The sequence below is a fragment of the Erythrolamprus reginae genome, chromosome 3, assembly GCF_031021105.1.
Source record: "Erythrolamprus reginae isolate rEryReg1 chromosome 3, rEryReg1.hap1, whole genome shotgun sequence".
Lineage (NCBI taxonomy): Eukaryota > Metazoa > Chordata > Lepidosauria > Squamata > Dipsadidae > Erythrolamprus > Erythrolamprus reginae.
The window spans coordinates 226503073-226522046 of NC_091952.1; the positions used below are offsets into that span (position 1 = coordinate 226503073).

The window sequence follows — 18974 nt, forward strand, 5'->3', positions numbered from 1 at the left end:
CTGTTGCCCAAGTTCAATTCCAGCGTGTATGTGCGTTGCTAGCCAGCTGATTTTTGGCTCGGGCAGAGGTTCTGGAAGGGCGCCTTGGCCTTCTGGAAGGCCTCCAAGGGAGTGATACCATTTTTGCCCTCTCCAGGCTCCAGGGGAGCCTCTGGTGGTTAGGGAGGGCGAAAAAGGGGGCCTATCAGGGCCACTAGAATTCAGGAAATGGGGGAACCGTGTGCGCATGTGGATCAGTGCGGAGGGGGCCATGCGTGCATGTGCTGAGTGTGTGAGGGACACTGAATTATGGGTGTGGGCATCACATACATGCGTTTGCTTGCTTGTGCAAACTTTTGGTGCCAGAGGGAAAAAAGGTTCACCATCACTGCCCTGGATCATAGATGTCAACATTGATTACAAGCACCACTTCTTCCTGAGCACTATTTTTAACTTATATAGATTACAGATAACATCCATTACCTTCGCACCTGGAAGATCGGGTTTTTTTTCATCACAATCTCTAAAGCCATCTGTCCCCCTGACTAGAGCATTTTGGTTCCATCACCCAAGAAAAAGTGTTTTTCCGGTGAGACTGATCTATCAGGGCAACCTGGGACAGAGCATACTGCTTCCACTTTCCCTTTACTTCTTTGTCGATAAAGTTAAATTTAACATCACCCAAGGACTGAATCCCAATTTTGAAAATATCTCCTTTATCACTGAAATCATATCCTCCTTCCCCAAGAGTCTCATTCTCCCTGACTACAAGTCATTGTTGTTCTGAGGTACAACATGTCAGAAGGACCAGACTGAATACATCTAAACATCTCCAGTTCAGGCAGTTTGCATTGAAAAGATTGGACCTTTTCTCTGACAGACAGGACATTCCCAGTTTGTTTCCACCAGATGTCTCCCCTATACTTGATATGTAAAGTTTTAGAACAAAATAATAAAACAAATATTGTTTTTTTTCTCCCTAGATGAATTTCACAGTAGAAGGAAAAACTATTCCATACAACACCGAGACTTCTTATTCATATTGTATTCAAAAGCATCTTTCCACCAATGAAGTATAAGGAGCATAAATTATGTCAACCACCAACCTAGATAATTAATGAAATATCCTAAGCAAACTGGACAGTAGTATGAAATATCCTAAGGAAACTGCATAATAGTACAAGTTAATTAATTACATTAGTACAAATAAATTAAGTTGATTTAAATACTACACTTTAAAGAAAACAAAATGCTTGGAAGTATATTTCATGCATGAAAGAAATCAGATGTGTCTATCAGGATTGCCTTTTACACTCAGTAGCAGACTTACACAATACTTTGAACAGCACTTTTGATATTAACACAAATTAAATTTATAATTTTGGGAAAGAGCAAGATAGTTATTCAAGGAACAAAAATCCCAATACTGTTCCCACTTCATTTGAAAACTGCACTGTTGTAAGTGATGTGGAAACAAGAGTTGATTTTAAAAATCTAAGTGATTCATCAATATAGGATAGGACTCTCAATATTTCTTTCAAATTATTTTATGGCATCTGTCCATGAGTAGTATATTACACAAACTAGGGATTTTTTAATGTTTAAAAACCAACTTTATAAGGAGATTACTAAAGATCTTTCAATGATCGTATCTAGTAATCTTAATTCACATAATAGCAATAGTGAGACAGAGTAGCAGAAATATTTCTTTTACATCATCTAAAACATTGTCCAACAATAACAGCATACCTTGTAACTTGGTGTTATTTTCATCTGCTTTGCAAAGCTTCAGCAGGGGTGCTGAGTACAGCTCAAGCATCTGGACATCACTTGAAGACTGTATCACCAGTAGAATAAGGATGCAGGCGTAACTGTAGGCAACAGACTTTTTTGATTTGGAATCACTGTTTAAAACAAAAACCTACCACTTACTAATTTGCCTCATATTACTTCGTTTCATGTTTTAGTCTTCACATTAAGCATAAGAGATTAAGGTTCCATTACTGGCTTCCCACCCTCCAGAAGTTTAATGAGCACATAGAATTCACAGAAGGAAAGGCAACTGTGCAAGAGGATTCTCACTTGCCCAGCACAGGATTCCATTTATATTAAACAATGGAGACCAATATAGTTATCATATAGGTAACAGAGGTTTTACCAAGCCATCCTATTCTTGATTATTTCATAATCATTTACTTTTAAAACATATTACAATCTAAACAGAGAACAGTACTTAGAAACAAGCAATAATCTTTAGAATAAAAATTAATTTTAAAAAACAGTATTGTTCTGAACTGTGTTGACGGTCTCTATCAATCGTGTTACAGACAGTTTTCACACCATGATTACAATTGGAATTAGCATTGTGATTATAAACCATATCATATGACCGCCCTACTTAATGACTACAATCCAGGATATCCTGCTTGATGTTATAACTCCAGCTGCACGGGGTCATTAGGAAGAAAGCAGGGTCGTCCCAAATAAAGAGCGGGGGGGGGGGGGAGGGAAGCAGTGCAGGCTGTACATCAGTTGGGGGAGGAAGGTGTTGCAGTATGGCTCAAGCCGAGGAAGATTGAGAAGGTGCAGGATGTGTCAAGCAAAAAGATGAAAGAAAACAGGGGATAACATGCATGCAAAAGAAGGGCAGAATGACAGCATAGTGCCGTGATGGTGAATCTATGACACAGGTACCACAGATGGCAGGCAAGGGGGACACGCAAGGTGTTGCCCTATGTCAGCTCCAGCATATGTTTGCGCTGGCCAGCTGATTTTTGGCCTTTCGGAGGGCAGGGGGAAGTCATTTTCACCTTCTTTAGGTTCAGGAAAGCCTCCTGAAGCCTGGGGAAGGCGAAAAACGGCACAATAGGCCTATCAAAAGTTCAGAAACAAACTTCCGATAGGCCCGTTGGACCCATTTTTCACCACCCACGGGCTCTGGAGACTTCAATGAGGTCTGCATGCATGCGCAGGGGGAGCGCAAGGGAGGCTGTACATGCATGGGGGGAGGGAATTGCATTATGGGTGTGGGTACACGTGTGCATGCTATTGCAGGCACCGCGCCCTTTTGGCACCCGAGCAAAAAAGGTTCACCATCACTGACATAGTGCATACGAGTGAAGAAAGTCAGGGAGTGGGAGAGACCTACCCAAGCTACTTGTTCCCTTTCCTATTGCCTTCCCCATTGACTTTGCTTGGGGGAAGCCTGCAGAGAGGTTCACAAATGGCGATTATGTGCCCATTGGATATTGCAACCAGTTTAAGTGCAAACTGTTTGCCAAGTGCTCAAATTTAGTTCACATGACCGCAGGAGTGTTGCAATGACCAGAACTCTTGGGGACCAGTCTTAAGTCCCTTTGTTCAGCGCCATCACAACTTCGAATGGTCACTGAATGAATGGCCATAACTTGAAGTCTATCTGAATAGGAACCCTCAGAGACATCACTAAATGTATTATAACACTTAGTGATGAGGCCAGTCACACTCTTTCCACCCAACCCACCCTACAAGACTTCATCTGTGGAACAAGCAGAAAGAAGCAGCATTGTGTACATTTTCTTGAGCTGCACAAAACAAAGGCGGAATATTGTGAGCCCGCCCATTGAAGATATAAACCTAATAATAAACCATTACCCTAATGCTTCTTTGGAATAGAACTCCATTAAAGTAATAAGGCTCTGGAGATTCTTCTCAAGGCTGAAGACGTGGGCAACAGCAGCTCTTCCTACTGGGTTAAAAGTGATCAAGTAAAGATTATGAAGTGTTCCCAGGAGATCTGAATGATCAGTTTCATCAGTGGCTGTGCAACGCTGGAAGTGGATGAATAGTTCTGAAATGCACTGCAGCGTCTGGGTCGAATGAAGAAGCCATAAGGGAAATGCTTCATCGCCTGCCCCATCTGTTTGCAGACCTTCTTCTTGATCGGGATCCGAAAACTGACAAAAGGCTCGAACCAGCAAATTGGTGGCTTCGTATTCAGAGAGGAAAAAAAGGAGACCTTTCTGGGACTGTGCTAAAAACCTCAGAATATCCCTGACGGACTGAAGCACTCCAGGATGCACATTTGTGATTGGATTGGACAACAGCAAAGTGACAGACTCCAAAAAACTGTGGTTGTGAAGATACCTGAAAAAATGAAAAGAGAAAGATAAATAATACTAAGTAACATCTACCCACTACATTTTCCCATATGTTAGCTAAGCTGAGTCATCGTACAATTCTATATTTGTATTACAAGGCGCCCTTGTGGTTTGGAATAGAAAGCAAAGCCCACAAATACGAAGTGGGATTAATTAATATCACATTAATTGCTATCACCAATATTAAAAGCAAAACTGATATCCCTCTTCACTGTAGAAAGTAATTATGTTTGGAAGAGTTAGAGGTAAAAGGAAAGCAGGCTGTCAGATAACACGGTGGCTGGACACCATCAAGAGCGCAGAACAACTCTAAAAAGTAGTGCAAGCTCAGAAGATTAGGAGAGATCTGACCCATAGAATTGCCAAGAGTCAGACACAACTGAATGGATAACAGCAGTAGCAGCAGGATATTCATCTGAGCCTGAATTTAATTTCAATAGCTCTATACCTGTTTTATATTTTTGCATTAAAAAACATAAAAATATTATTTCAAATTTTTACTGATTGCTGTATATTCATTCAATGCAAGAAATCAAGACTGTTTGCTATAAGTTATTTTTGCAAATCAGATGACCTCAAATGTCCCTACAAAGTTAAATTAATAAAGCACATGGCTAATTATTACTATTTTTATCAACATAAGTAGAGAGAACAAGTACAATAAGGAGATTACTACAATATTCAAGGGCTACAAATTCGAAATACTGTAGGATATTCAGGCCATAGATTATGTATGATCTTCTCTTTAAAATCTTGAAGAACTCAGAATAGCACACTAAACAAGTATTAAGAACATGCGAATTACCTATTCTCTTGAATTCTAAGTAAACATTTGAGTAACTCAAATCTTTTTAATTTAAATGGGGAAAGTGAGCTGACTTCAAGGAAAATGAGAAGAAACGAAAATGAAAGTAGTAAAGAAATTAAAATATTTCCTGTGAAATCAACATTTATTAAATAATGGACATCAATTATAAGGACATATTAAAAATTGTGGTGGGTGGGAGAGAATCTGGCAATCTTCTGGAACATGTAAACAGAAATTCCCAAACTGGGTCAAGTTTCAACTCCAATTAGCCCAGGTTTGGTTTTTAAATATGCTGCGCGGTAACAGTGGAAATCTGATGAGCATATCTTGAAGGTACCAACTAGAAAAACCAGAATACACATAACTAAAGCCATCTACCAAAATCAAAAATATACATACCTGAACAGGACTGGAAAAGGATCATCTCTTTCTGGAGGCCCTGTAATACGTGCTGTTGTTGGAAAAGATTTCACAGGTGGCTGCACCATGGTGTGTGGGGCTGTCTCCATCAAATGCAAAATTTCATCTAAAATGCTAATGAGTTTTTCAATGTCTCCTTCATTCATAGTGGAGGACTCCAAGATATTGTCCATATCCATTGGAGCATCTACATCATTATCATATTCCTGGTTGCCTCTTTCAGGGGCAGCATCTGGATCCTGCTCAGACTCAGAATGATTTGGAAAAGGTGGAGAATTTTCAGCTAGCTGGTCACCAATTTTTTTTACCTCGGACAGAATCTCATAGAAGTGACATTTCTGTAAAATGGCAGAACCGGCAGTGACTACCCTTACAGTCTGATCCAGGAGAATAAGCTCCAACAGTCTCTGATAGCCACTTTTTTCACTGGCCCCTAAATTGCTCCTCAAAAAACCCTCCATTCCTTCAGTCATGCTAATAACACTATCCAAAGCTTTGAAAGCATTAAGTTTAAGGGAAGAAGACACATGATCTGCAAAGAGCAACTCAAATAAAGCATCAATTACTCCCCCTTGCAAGAGTGCTTCTATTCCTCGAGTTCCACATTCTGCCAGCGAAGAGACAAGCTTTGTCCCAGCTTTCAGCTGACGGACATTCAAAGCAATCGGTTGTCTCAGGGCTACTTGAAGATTTAAAGACTGCATTGTCCAGTCAACCAACTGGCTTAGGTAATCTTGGCTTGTATCCTTTAATTGCAAGTAACTTAGTCCTTTGACTATTAAACTGGGTATTTCTTCCAAAGCTGTGACCCACTTTGCACCTCTCTCCTCCTGATATAATTCAAGGAGTTCAGTCAATTTAACAGAACTCTCTACTGCCCCACTGTTTTCCTTCTCTAGATCTTGATCTCTCATCTTGGCAATTTCCATCTCAAAAGTGGTCTTGTAGGAGCAACTGAAATATAGAAGGGGTCCAAGCTCCCTATCAAAAGGATCGTAGGTTACAGGTGGCACCCTGGCCAAATCTTCAGCAGTATATTCAATGTCAAAACTTGGGTATTTAAACGTCTCTCGTTCCAAGTCAGCAATTCCATCTTCATCACTTGAAATCTGTTCATAACCATCATCTCCTGAAACATGATATTTTCAATATCCTTGTTAAAAACATACCATAAAATTCATGTTTTAACTTGATCAGATCAAATATTGGCTCCCACTTTGTATGTGTGTCCTTCTACACATACATACCCTACCAATAATGTATTATTAATCAAAGCACATATTAAGAACAGAAGGCTATAAAATTCTATGTAGCAATCTTCCCACATCTAAGATTGTGTTTTTTATTTCAAAAGTTCCTATAAGTTTCAATCATTTTGTGGAACATGCTCTAAAAGGTGCATGTACTGTACAACAAAAAAATGACTACCAAGTAAAAAAGACCAAGGTCAGGTTCCAAGTTTTTAAGGGGAAAAAAGAGAAATACTTTGACTAGCAATGGTTTCTCATGCTTAAAAAAGTTGATGTATAACTCAAAATAGAGCATACATCAATATGTAGAGACAAATTCCAAGAGTCTTTGCAAAAAATATATGAATTTACAGGCCTACAGTCCCAACAACCCTCCCAAAGATTGCAAACGATCTTTATGACAGCCATCCTGAAAAGGTTCCTAAGGCACAATGATCAGCTCCTTTACTTTCTGGCCCTTATTCAGATAGAATGCCTATGTTTAGAGCTTTCTGGCTCCTACTGTATCTTTAACGGGACAGGGAAGGAAAATATAACATATAAGAAAATAAGTATTTTTTAAAAATGCAAAAATGTTGCTAATCTGAGAACATCTCATTACTAAATGTCAGAACAAGGACTAATTGGTCCTAACAGAATGACACTAACTACAGCACTCATTAGTGAGTGAAGTGAGGAAGAATATCAGTTCAGCAAATAAAAACTGCAATTTAAGCTTTGGGAAAATCAAATATACTTTCAAAGGGAACACTAATTTGGGGCTGATCAACAGCTCACATAAATCAGAAATTATTGATATGATTATCTACACAATTATTTCCTTTTCATTTACAAATGTTGGCAGCTTCTCTCGTAAAAATGAACACATTTTTTCATTCTTTTCCAAAATTAACAGTTAAATCTTCCTTCCTAAAACTATGCATTTTCAAAATTGATTTCTAAAACTTAAACTTTCAGCTTACAGGTAAATCCATGGTTGACTGTTAATATCAAGGAAAAATTCAATAGTATGCATTGCAGTATGCAAAACAGACTGTTAAGAAACCAGATATATTTCTGTGCATCATGTATTTGTTTCCCTGATTTAGATATCAAAATATACATTAGTAAAATTATTTTAGAAAGAGGAAAAGTTTTTCCCCTCAGATGTGACAAAAATGAGAACAGAATTTCCTCCTGGCTACCTGATACAAACATTGGCTCATCTTCTTCTTCATCATCACGTGGAGGGGGGGCAGGTGGGGATCGTGGTCCTCTAGGTTGGCCATCATAGACTAAGCAAAACAGAATTTTCATACACTGCCAACATTATTTCAAGAACAGAGTCAGACCAGATATTTATCTGCAAATCATGCTTATCAAGCAAGGACAACGTAATGTATACTGTATATGCATGAACCTAGTTAATTGTATTTGCCTACCTTCACCGTCTTCCTCTTCATCCCCTTCTTCCTCTTCTTCATCTTCATCATCCTCATCTTCATCCTCATCATCATCCTCTTCATCATCCTGGATGCTATCTACTGTTTGACCATCATCATCCTCTTCATCTTCTTCCTCCTCAACATCCACACCTTCTTCATCATCATCCATTTCTTCTGTTTGTTCTTCCTCCACTTCGGCCTCATCAGAATATGGACCTTCTTGATGAATGGAAGTCCGATCAGGAGAAATGGGCTCAAAATAATCTTCTCTGTGATCAACATCATCATCTTTTTCTCCAGCAACTGAAAATAATGACATTAATAGCAGGAAAACAAATTGAATGCTTGAGGTTTCAATACTGAAAAGTTACTTATAATGACAGTTAAGTAACAAAGATATATGATTTTAAATTATATTGAAATATACTGTTGACCCTTCAGATTCTGCCCCACCAGATTCAGTTTTACATAATGTAAATGTGGGGATGTGAACATTTTTAAAAAAATGAATGTCAATTCTTTATTAAACACAGAACCATGTACTCTAAATTATGAAGTATGTGAGAAGGAAAATTCTTAACTCAATGGCAGGATGCAAAACACTCCGTCAAAAAAACGAACATATTTTTGTGCATTGTATATTTGATTCTCTAATGTAGGCATTACAAATCTAATAAATTAAAACATATATTAGTGAAGTTATTTTAGAAAGATTCAAAGCTTTTCCTCTCAAATGTGACTATAATGAGAAAATAATTTCCTCTTGGCTACCTGATATAGGCATTGGCTCATCTTCATCATCATCAGGAGGAGGGGGACCAGGTGGGGTTCTTGGTCCTCTAGGTTGAGGCCGGGGAGGACTGCCATTGAACTGTTCCTCTTTCTCTCCATCAGCTGTAAAAGATGTTTGTGTCAAAGAAAATTATGTATTTTTAAAATCATACTGCGTGATAAACAAACTGCTTCTGAAATTCCCTTCAGATTTCAAAGCAGCGGAAATGGATTGCTGGGAGTGGGATGGGTGAAATGAAATTTAAATTGGTAAGAAAACAAAACTCTAAGTCTGGCAACACCACCGACCCCCTAATTGCTTTAAGGGTTTAAATTGGGAAGATAATTATTTGGAAAAATTCTGAGGTACATGCTGTACTCGTGAACCTACAGAATGAAAGTAGTACTGAAAAACAGAAATGTTTAGGAAACTATCCTTGACTGCTATGAAAGATTTGCTTTTCTAACCAAAACTTTTTTTGAAGATTGTTAAAAATGAAAACAGAATTGCTCACCTAATTTTGGAGTTCTTTTCAAAGCTTGTTGTTGCTGAGGTGGTGGTGGAGGAGGTGGTGGTGGAGGAGGTGAGTCTCTGTCGTGGCCTACCACTCTATCAACAGAGCCATATATTGCCAGTGTCAAGCAATTATACCAGCCTCTTAAAACTAAGCCATCAGTGTTTACCTGCATTATTTAAAATAAAACACAGAATTTGCTGCATCTGAATTAACAGTATCAATTTCATCCATTCTGTTTTATGTGTAATGATTATTAAATCAGTACTTCAGCTTTGAAAATCCTATAGATCCAAATTCTACAGCAGTTCTGAAACATTTCAAATATTTTCATAAATGCTCTCATTATGAGCGCATTTTTAATAGGGACATTTGTCTATTAAACTAAGTATCATATAATGCTATGACAAATAATGAGATTTGGGGGAAATATATTTGCGCCTCTACTGGATGATTGTAGTATAATAACATTCAATAATGTAATAATAAAGTACAGAGAAATCACAAATCATCATTCCACACAGCATTTCCTAAAGTTTTCAATTTGGTAACCAATTGCACCAAACCACTCCCCAGTTATATCTCTGATGACTCCAATATCCAAAAAATGCAAAACAAAACCTCAACTCATAAGATCTAAAGCATGCTGTATATAAACAATTTTATGTACAACTTTATGTACAGTACATGAAGTTGTACATAAAGTACATACTTAGTAACTCTTCAGCATCTATTGTACCAATTAATGGTTTTGAGAACACTTTGATGGAATACACTGAAATAATTCAGTCTCTGAAGATTACTTCTGCCCAAAAGGGTTTTTTAAAAGTTATAATATTAACTAACAAGAGTCCGCTCAGAGTCCGTTTATAGTGAACGGCATATAAATACAATAAAATAAAGTAAATAAACATCAAAATTTACATTACCTTTGCATTAGGCCTGAAAATAATTGAAGAGTTTTCATCATACTCCAAGCTATTAAGCAGAAAAAAATTAAATATTAGGTAATAAACATGCATATTTTTCTCCAACATCTTCTCTTACTAGCTAGTCTTACAATAGGACCTTCTTATAAACTATACTTTTAGAATTAGGCTGACAACTATACATCTTTGCATTATGTGGTAGTATACAGGAACTCTGTACCTGCATTTTATTAATTTTCTGTAAAAAAGGATTGCTTGTTTAATGTTATTCAATAATACAATTGGACAGAATTTTGTAATGTGACAGCTGAGAAGCCCACAAAAAAATGGTTATAGGAAATGGTAAGTATGTTTTTGTTTTTTGTTTGTATTCCATAATTTTATGGTATCTGGTAAAGTGTATTCAATGTTTTATAAAAGAATGTTTTTAGTACTTACCTTCCTAACCTGTCAAATACAGGTGCACTTGGTTTGCTGACATTGTTGAAAAACAGGTCTAATTGAAATGTATGAGGAGAAGTCTCACTGGGAACAAAGTCAAAGTAGAAAAAAATATTTTTAATAATAAATGAGCTGGTTAATGAGCAAGGCAAGCCTTTAAAAACTGCTAATCAATCTGCAGGAAGATAAAGAATTCCCAACTGTTAAAAATAGTCAATATTTACATTATTAAGCTCTTATTTCATATATTTCATATATTTTGTTAAATATGGTCCCTACTTTATTCAAATATTCTTATGAGCAGAATGAGCATTCTTATCTATATATAATATAGATAAAACTAGCAATACTTTTATTTTTCAATTAAAGCTTCTAATAAAATCCACAAATTGTAAAATTAAAAAAAATATTTCTGTACAACAATTTCTATGACATTTGGCAATCTGTAATACTATTCTTTAATCTCAGGTACTTCACTAGCTTTCTGGCTAATCTTGAGCATATGTATGTCCACATAAAATCCTGAAGTATTAAAATTTTGTCTTTGCAATATACAGCATACAAATTAAATAAATCAAGTATCGAATACAACTGTCAATGATCCCCTTTTCCAACTAGTGTAAACTGCTTTTGAAACGAGTGTAAGCCAAGGTCTCAGAAACAAACATCTGCCGCTTCCTCTTCTTTTTTTATCTTGAGTCATGATTTATAATATCGGAATTTGGCAAATAAGAATTGATATTAGCCAGAACTGACTCCAAACTATGGCTGACAAATCCAGAATTGACTCCAAACTATGGCTGGCAAATCCAGCTCAAAAGATTATTTTTTCAGCAATTGTTTTACTTTTTTATCAGCATTTCATACATCCCACCATTACTTATTCAAAATTGAAAAATTGTAAGAACTATATTTCTTATCTCAATCAGTACACAAATCCTTTCCAAACTTTTTAAATATATTTTTTGTTTCTTAAAGCAAAACTATATTCCATTATATAATGTTGGATGGACCCAGGAAATCTCAGCTTCAGGTCTATTGCAAATTTAGGCACATACTTTCACTCTCTAATTCAGTACTAATAATAAAATAAATATTCTGCATGTTAAAAAAGATGTAAAAAACAGTGCTGGACAATCTCTTATATCGGTTTTTTTGCTTACCCATAAGCTCTACTTTCAGGTAAATTAGAGTGAGCTCTTATTCCTGGAGGAATCACACGCACTTCATTGATGTAAACTACACATGGAAAGCGAACCACGTCTACATTAGTGCTTTGCTAGAAAAAAAATGAACAAAATTCATGAATTTTGAAGTGCAAAGTATCTTTGCTTTGTTTTATGAACACTCAAAAATCTGTCAAAATATGCATTTCACATAATCCAACATTGCCTAAAATCTACAAGTTGTATAACCATAACCATCCATGTCCAGATGTAACATGCCATTTGCCAACAGACAATACCATTAAAAACAATACTGCACAATTCATTTTATTTGGCTTCTGTCATTTTAACAGTGCCCCATATTTCTATGATAAACATTATAACCCTATGTACAATATTGTATGTCTAGACACTTAATAAACTGCGACACTTGGTTCACAATTAATTTTTACTTGTTTTCTTATGCAAAGACATGTCCTTAACATGGAATGAATTTGTGATATTGTGAAATTGTAACATAATGTGTGGATGGCCTTGCAAAACCTGGGCAAGATATGCTTCCTAGGATCTCTTAACAGTCAGATAAAGAAACTGAAGGACTCTCCCTAATGGATCAGACATTTAAAAGTGGTGGTGGGAAATTTGTATTTTCAGGCTTTCAAGATTCTGTTAATGTAGCCTTTCAATAAAGTATAATTAGTCTGAAAGGGCTGACAGGAATATTGAAAAATACTTGTGGGAAGATCGAATAACACTATGTTTGCTGATATGCAACAAATACGCCACACAAAATGTGGTGGAAGGAAACATTTTAGTTAGTTGGTTAATTAAAATTCATCTTATCCATCAAATTTCAATGGAACTCTTAGGGATAGAGACTGAAACCATGCTAATAAGCCTGATGAGATGCAGAGGCAGATGATTTGCAGGAAAGGTCCAGGTATTGGTTTGGAGAGGCCAAGCAGACAAGAAATAAAGATCTGGAAAACATCTGAAGTGTGACAAGTGAAGAAAAAAGAAGTTGAAGAAAATAGAAGACTTAACATTTAGCAAAAATATGGAACAATTAATTACTCATAAGAGCTACTGACACAATCTAACAATAACTTGCTTAAAATGTTACTGCTCAGCTTGCAGAAATCACCTAATTTAAATAATTTCATCAAATAATTAGATTTAGTTGGAGAAGACTCCTAAGAATATCATGGACAAAGAAAATAAACTATGGATCATTGAACACATTAACCCAGAGATCTCACTTGAGGCATAAATCGAGAAGGGCAGATCCAAGATGACAATGAAGCAATAGTTTCTCTGCTGAATTCCATATGATTGTTTATTTATGATAAACAGTCAGAATGATCAAGATCAAATTATAATAGTTCAGAACATTATGTGAAGATCCAGCTCTCTAGAAAAGGCTCTAATATTGGGAAAGGTGGCAGGAAAAAAGAAGGCCAGGATGACCAATGTGGATGGTCTAAGTGGCAGTGGCAGTGAGTGAACTATTGACATATTTGAAAGAACAAATAGATCCACGTAAACAATCAGACAGACATATTTCTTAGCATACATTCACAGGACTGCAGTTACGTAATAGAAACTGAACCTAACTTGTGAATATCTTTTCTTTACAGGATATGTGACTGGTTTTATCTGATGTTCAGCAAAGAAGCTCAATTCCAATATTTTGTCAGGAAATTCTTTTAACATTAATGATTGAAGTAATTCTTAAAATAAAACAAAAACACTTTAGGAATTCCAACTTTTTATAGTTTTAAACACTGACTGCTTTTAAATTGTACACACTCTAAGAACTCTTAATGAAAAGGTGCATCGATGAAAACACCTGAACATTATAAAATCTTCCCCCCAAAACATAGCCTAAGATTTTCAGCAAACAATCAATTCTCATTGCAATTATATTATTGATATTCTAATAATGTTGAGTATCAATTGAAAAATAGGATACTATTTTTCCAATAAACTAGTAATAATCAGATGGAATAATTTAGTTGGAAGATCTTAGAGATATTTAGCCTAACCCTCTGCTCAGTACAGAATTCACTACTGCATGTTTGATAGATGACTATCCGACCTCTATTTGCATACTTTCTTATGCCTATCCTGAACCTATGTCCTGAATCAGTTTTTACCCGCTGGTTCTGCTCATAGCAATAAAGAATAAGTCCTCTTCACGTGACACCTTTCTGATATAGAGTAAATGATTGCAAATAATATAACCATTTGATTTGCTCTCCAGATTCCTCACAGTCTTTGACATAATTGCTCTTTCCCCATTTCAATATATTTCATGTCCTTTTTAAAACTGAGATCAAAATAAACTAATGAAATTTTACCACCTTATATCAAAATGTACCAACATAACATAATACAAAAATCAACACGTCTTTCATTTGCTAGATATGTATATCTTGATTGGCAAAAAGCGTATTAAAAACCACAGGAACCAGCATTCTCCCAATACAATTTTACTACAGTACCCAAAATAATTGAAGCAGTTAACATTGGGCAAAAGGTTCCTTTTACCTATCTACTAGCATAAATTCCAAAGCTGCATGCATGCATATAATCCACACTAATTCCCACATAAAGCAGCATACAACCTGCACTTGAATAGAATAGAATAGAATTTTATTGGCCAAGTATGATTGGACACACAATGAATTTGTCTTGGTGCATATGCTCTCAGGGTACATAAAAGAAAAAGATACATTTGTCAAGAATCATGTGGTACAACACTTAATTATCGTTATAGGGGTCAAATAAGCAATGAAGAAACAATCAATATTAATAAAAATCTTAGGATACAAGCAACAAGTTACAATCATACAGTCCTAAATGGGAGGAAAAGGATGATAGGAATGATGAGAAAAACTAGTAGAATAAAAATGCAGATTTAGTAAAAAGTCTGACAGTGTTCAGGGAATTATAACTGTTGACTCAGCCTTCCATTCTTCCGAGGTGGGTAAAATGACCCAGATTGTTGGGGGCTATAGATGCTGACTCTGTAAACCGCTTAGAGGGCTGTAAATGCTATTGCTGTTGCTAACGATTGTATGTAGAAAAAATTATATTCGAAGATATTTGATCTATTTTTGCTTGCTGTCTATTCAGTATTCCGACGAATTCCATTTCTTTTATCTTTATAATGAATTTTAGAAAGTTACGTGTTTTGAAATGATTAACACGGGATGATTTTATCGCTGCCATTATTTAACGGGATTAGTCATATACCGACATTTCGCCCTTCAAAGCTTTAACTAGGAGAGAGACAGGAACAGGAATTATATCGCTATGAACTGCAATCTGGAGACACATATTTCGATTAAAAGATAAGATGGGGGGGCGGTTTATGCCAAAACAGCAAAAAAAATAAATATCCGTCATAAATTTAAATATTCATCATATCTATTTACGGTCCCACACCTGCACCTCAACTAGATCGACTTAAAAACACCCAAGCTATCGCTACCGTTACTTGAAGCTGATTTCCTTTGTGGAGGCTGCAGAAGGAGCTCTGAAATGAAGAGCCCATTAATTCCCGCCTGATAAATGAATAATTTTCTCTCAGAACCCAATTCCATCCCTATCTGGAAGGCTGGGGACGGGGGTGGGTTGGAGACCCCCACGTGGCCTCCATTACCTCAGTGCTCTGGTGTTTGAAAGTATCCAAAAAAAGCAGCTCCGTGGTTGCATCCGCCGCCATCTTGCGTCGGCGGAAGCGCCGACCCTTCGACGACGAGCACTTCCGGGGCAAAAAAGGGGGGGTTGACAATGTGCTTTGCATAGCTGCCTCTGCCCGTCTCTTTTGTCTGTATAAAAAGCAAAACAAACCGCCCATGCCCGGAGGTTAAAGGAAAAATCAGGAAGGCGGGCGCTTTTTTTTTTTTTGTTTTCCCCCAAGGTGCCATATAGACCAACAGCAGCTTTCCTGCAACGGCATTTGGAGATTGACAGCGAACGGACGGGTGGACGAAGTTGTTAAAACCGCCCTACAACTCTTCCCTTATCTAGGAACAGTATTACAGTATTTGCCTAGCAGAGTGTGTGAACCTGCAATGAGTGCGGGATGAATTTTTAAGGCAGGCGAATTTGAGACTAAGCATCCCATATAATTTTATTTATTTGACAATCATTAAATGTTGTACCACGCGATTCTTGACAAATATATCTTTTTCTTTTATGCACATTGAGAGCATATGCACCAAGACAAATTCCTTGTGTGTCCAATCACACTTGGCCAATAAAGAATTCTATTCCATTCTATTGTTTATTTTGTCAAGTAGGTATTGGTGGTATACAAAGATATAGCAATATTATATACAGTACATGATACTAGTGAAATAGAAACATTAGGACAGGAGGCGGAAGGCACTGGTGCACTTACTGACAACCCTTACCTACCTTAGGAATTGGGTGAGGTCAATAGTGGATAGTCTAAGGCAGGGTTTTCCAACCTTGGCAACTTGAAGGTTGGGAAAAACTGGTCTAAGGGGTAGTCTGAGGGTTAGGTGATGATACTACAGTCTGGTAGTGAGTTCCATGCATCAGCTTCTCGGTTACTAAAGTATTTCCTGCAGTGGAGTTTAGAGCAGTTTAAGTTTGTATCTTGTGTGCTCGTGTGTTGTTGTGGTTGGAGCTGAAGTAGTCGTTGACAGGAAGAACGTAGCAGATGATTTCACGGGCTATGCTTAGGTCGTGTAGTTCTAAGATGTCTAAACCTAGGATTATAAATCTAGTTGCGTAGTAGGGTATTCTGTTGAGAGTGGAGGAGTAGAGGGCTGTGTCTGTGTAAACGTATTTAAAGTTTTAAAAAGTTGTCTTTCTGCTGTTTATAATAAATAATAGAATAGAGTATTATATGTTTATAATAAATAATAGAAAACCCTTTAAAAGAAAGAAAAAGAGAGAGGGGGGGGAGGAAGGGAGGGAGGGAGGAAGTTTTTGATCGCTTTCGTGAACGGCAGACAGGCGATCGGCGGGGGGAAAGCTACTGCTTTCACTCCGCGGAGGGAGGAGCAAGCGAGAGTCTCCCCTCCTTCCAAAGCAAAGAGGCGCTAGAACGATTGGCCGCTTCCTTGCAACGATTTTGCCTAGCAAGAAAGAGAGGATCGGTGGGGCTCCGATACCGCCCAGTTCTGCAGCGACGCTGCCATTCACAGCCACCTGTTTTCGGCTACCACGGTTTCTATCGCGGCTGGACGTTGGAGGTTTCCCTTGCCAAGTGCAGACGCAGCGAGAGACGTCGGACCAAAAAAGAAGAGACCATTGTAAATGCATTTGTGACCTGCTCCTCCTGGCGGATCGTTCAAAACGAAGCGATGAATTCCACCACATTGTTGCTTCTGCGCATCTGTTGCGCAATCAAATCAAACGGGCTCCCTTGGAAGAGGCAGCCTTTCCCCACCAAGCTGGGGCCCCGATTCCCACCATCCTCGCCAGCCTCCAACCATTGGAGAAGATCAAAGTTGCGGGCTGGTTGGAGAAAGCCTGGCTCACCCCCACCCCAGGCTTCGCCCTCTAGAATCTGCATTCTTTATTAATTTCATTGTATTACTGAGTATATGACAACTCAGTAAATAACATAGTCAATTCGCCAGTGCCTGCCTTGTTCACCCGAAGGGAAGGGGAGGGCGGCGGTTTGAAGGAAGAAAAGCGGAGACGGGGATTGGACTAGATGACCTGCAAGGTCCCTTCCAACTCTAATAAGAAAGAAAGAAAGAAAGAAAGAAAGAAAGAAAGAAAGAAAGAAAGAAAGAAAGAAAAGGAAGGGAAGAAAGATAAAGGAAAGATGGAAGGAAGGAAAGAAAGATGAAGAAAGGAAAAAGGAAAAGAGAAAGAAAAATCAGAATCTCCTGCTGGAAGATGCAACTTTCATAGACTAACTTTTCTTTCCTTTTGATCCGGCTGGTTCTTTCCGCAAACTCGCGCACTTGCAAAGCTTCCCTTCCTTCAAACGGCAGAGCTGTCAACCATCCGCTTCTTGGCTGAGTTTTGGAGTTAGCTAGCTTGTTCCAGGTGTGTTTTGCTCTGCTTGTCCTCAGTTTTTGTCAGGTGATCCAATTTTAACTTTTTTTTTTCAAAATAAAGTGGGGAAGGGCGCATCTTATTAATAATTAATAATAATTTATTAGACTTGTATGCCGTCCCTCTCTAAAGCATCTTCGGATAAAGAGAGGGGTCTTACTCAATTAACTGGAATACAACTCACTGGGAAGCAAATTAATCACGGCCATGTTTCCACAATACATAAGATTAACACACAGAGATAGCAAAGGTGGCTCTTCTATGAGTTGTGGACTTCAACTCCCAGAATTTCTGAGCCAATCATGCTAGCTCAGGAATTCTGGGAGTTGAAGTCCACATGTCAGAAGTGCCAAGGTTCTCTACCCCTGGATTAACATGTGGTTAGCTAGTTTATGATTCAATGACTCAACTAGATTTGGAAGACTCCAGGTATTTAACATTCAATCCATAGTTGCTCAGGAGCGAGACCTGCTGAGTTGAAAGGCAATTATGCCTCAAGAAGGATGAATTTTAAAAGCAAACGCCATTTGTGCTTATTCCAAACTAAATCTTACTAGATTCACTGGAATTTACATATCAAATCTGCAGGTTTTTAAATCTGAAATACAGGGCTATTGCCGCCCTATAATACAATGGCTACCTGCTCCACTTCTCCTTTTCAAATGCCTTGGTCAGCTATTATAGCTCTTTTTGTTCCAACACACTCCTCCCTTTTAAGTTAACCATCTTTTATCTCATGACCCACTCTACTAAAAAGTTTGGATTGCAACATTGAAAAGTTTGCAAAGGGGCACATACTCTTTGCTGCTTTTACTGCAGCAGACTCAGATAACATCTTAAAATATCTAAAATTGAATGGAGTTTTGTTCCAAGTACCTGAAAATAGCTCAAGCCCTCTAGCATTTCTACAGTAATATATTTTGATCTCTAAGCAAGACTATTATCAGCAATAGTTTGTTATGTGCATTTAAACAGGTCTTATTTGCTGGCAGGGGTTTAATAAAGTTGACACAAACTTACTCCAGTCATTTCAGTATAACAAATTTCTATATTTAGAGATAAATTGCACTAATGATATACA

At 37.5% G+C, this 18974-nt stretch overlaps 1 protein-coding gene across 4 annotated transcripts in view; it reads right to left on the reverse strand.

Moving 5' to 3' along the window:
* Positions 1–15674, reverse strand: part of VIRMA (vir like m6A methyltransferase associated) — a 40923-nt gene extending 25249 nt beyond the window's left edge. The window contains exons 1-11 of one of the 4 annotated variants that reach the window (XM_070748058.1): positions 15510–15614; positions 11840–11955; positions 10674–10760; positions 10236–10284; positions 9307–9475; positions 8792–8914; positions 8018–8323; positions 7781–7870; positions 5326–6475; positions 3613–4104; positions 1729–1850 (exon numbers count right to left, since the gene is read on the reverse strand). In XM_070748058.1, the coding sequence (XP_070604159.1) occupies positions 1729–1850; positions 3613–4104; positions 5326–6475; positions 7781–7870; positions 8018–8323; positions 8792–8914; positions 9307–9475; positions 10236–10284; positions 10674–10760; positions 11840–11955; positions 15510–15572 (2767 nt within the window). In that variant the 5' untranslated portion in view covers positions 15573–15614. Of the gene's footprint in view, positions 1–1728; positions 1884–3612; positions 4105–5325; positions 6476–7780; positions 7871–8017; positions 8324–8791; positions 8915–9306; positions 9476–10235; positions 10285–10673; positions 10761–11839; positions 11956–15509 lie in introns of all 4 variants that reach the window. The other 3 variants (XM_070748057.1, XM_070748059.1, XM_070748060.1) reach the window with 3 other exon arrangements.
* Positions 15675–18974: the final 3300 nt, after the last annotated feature.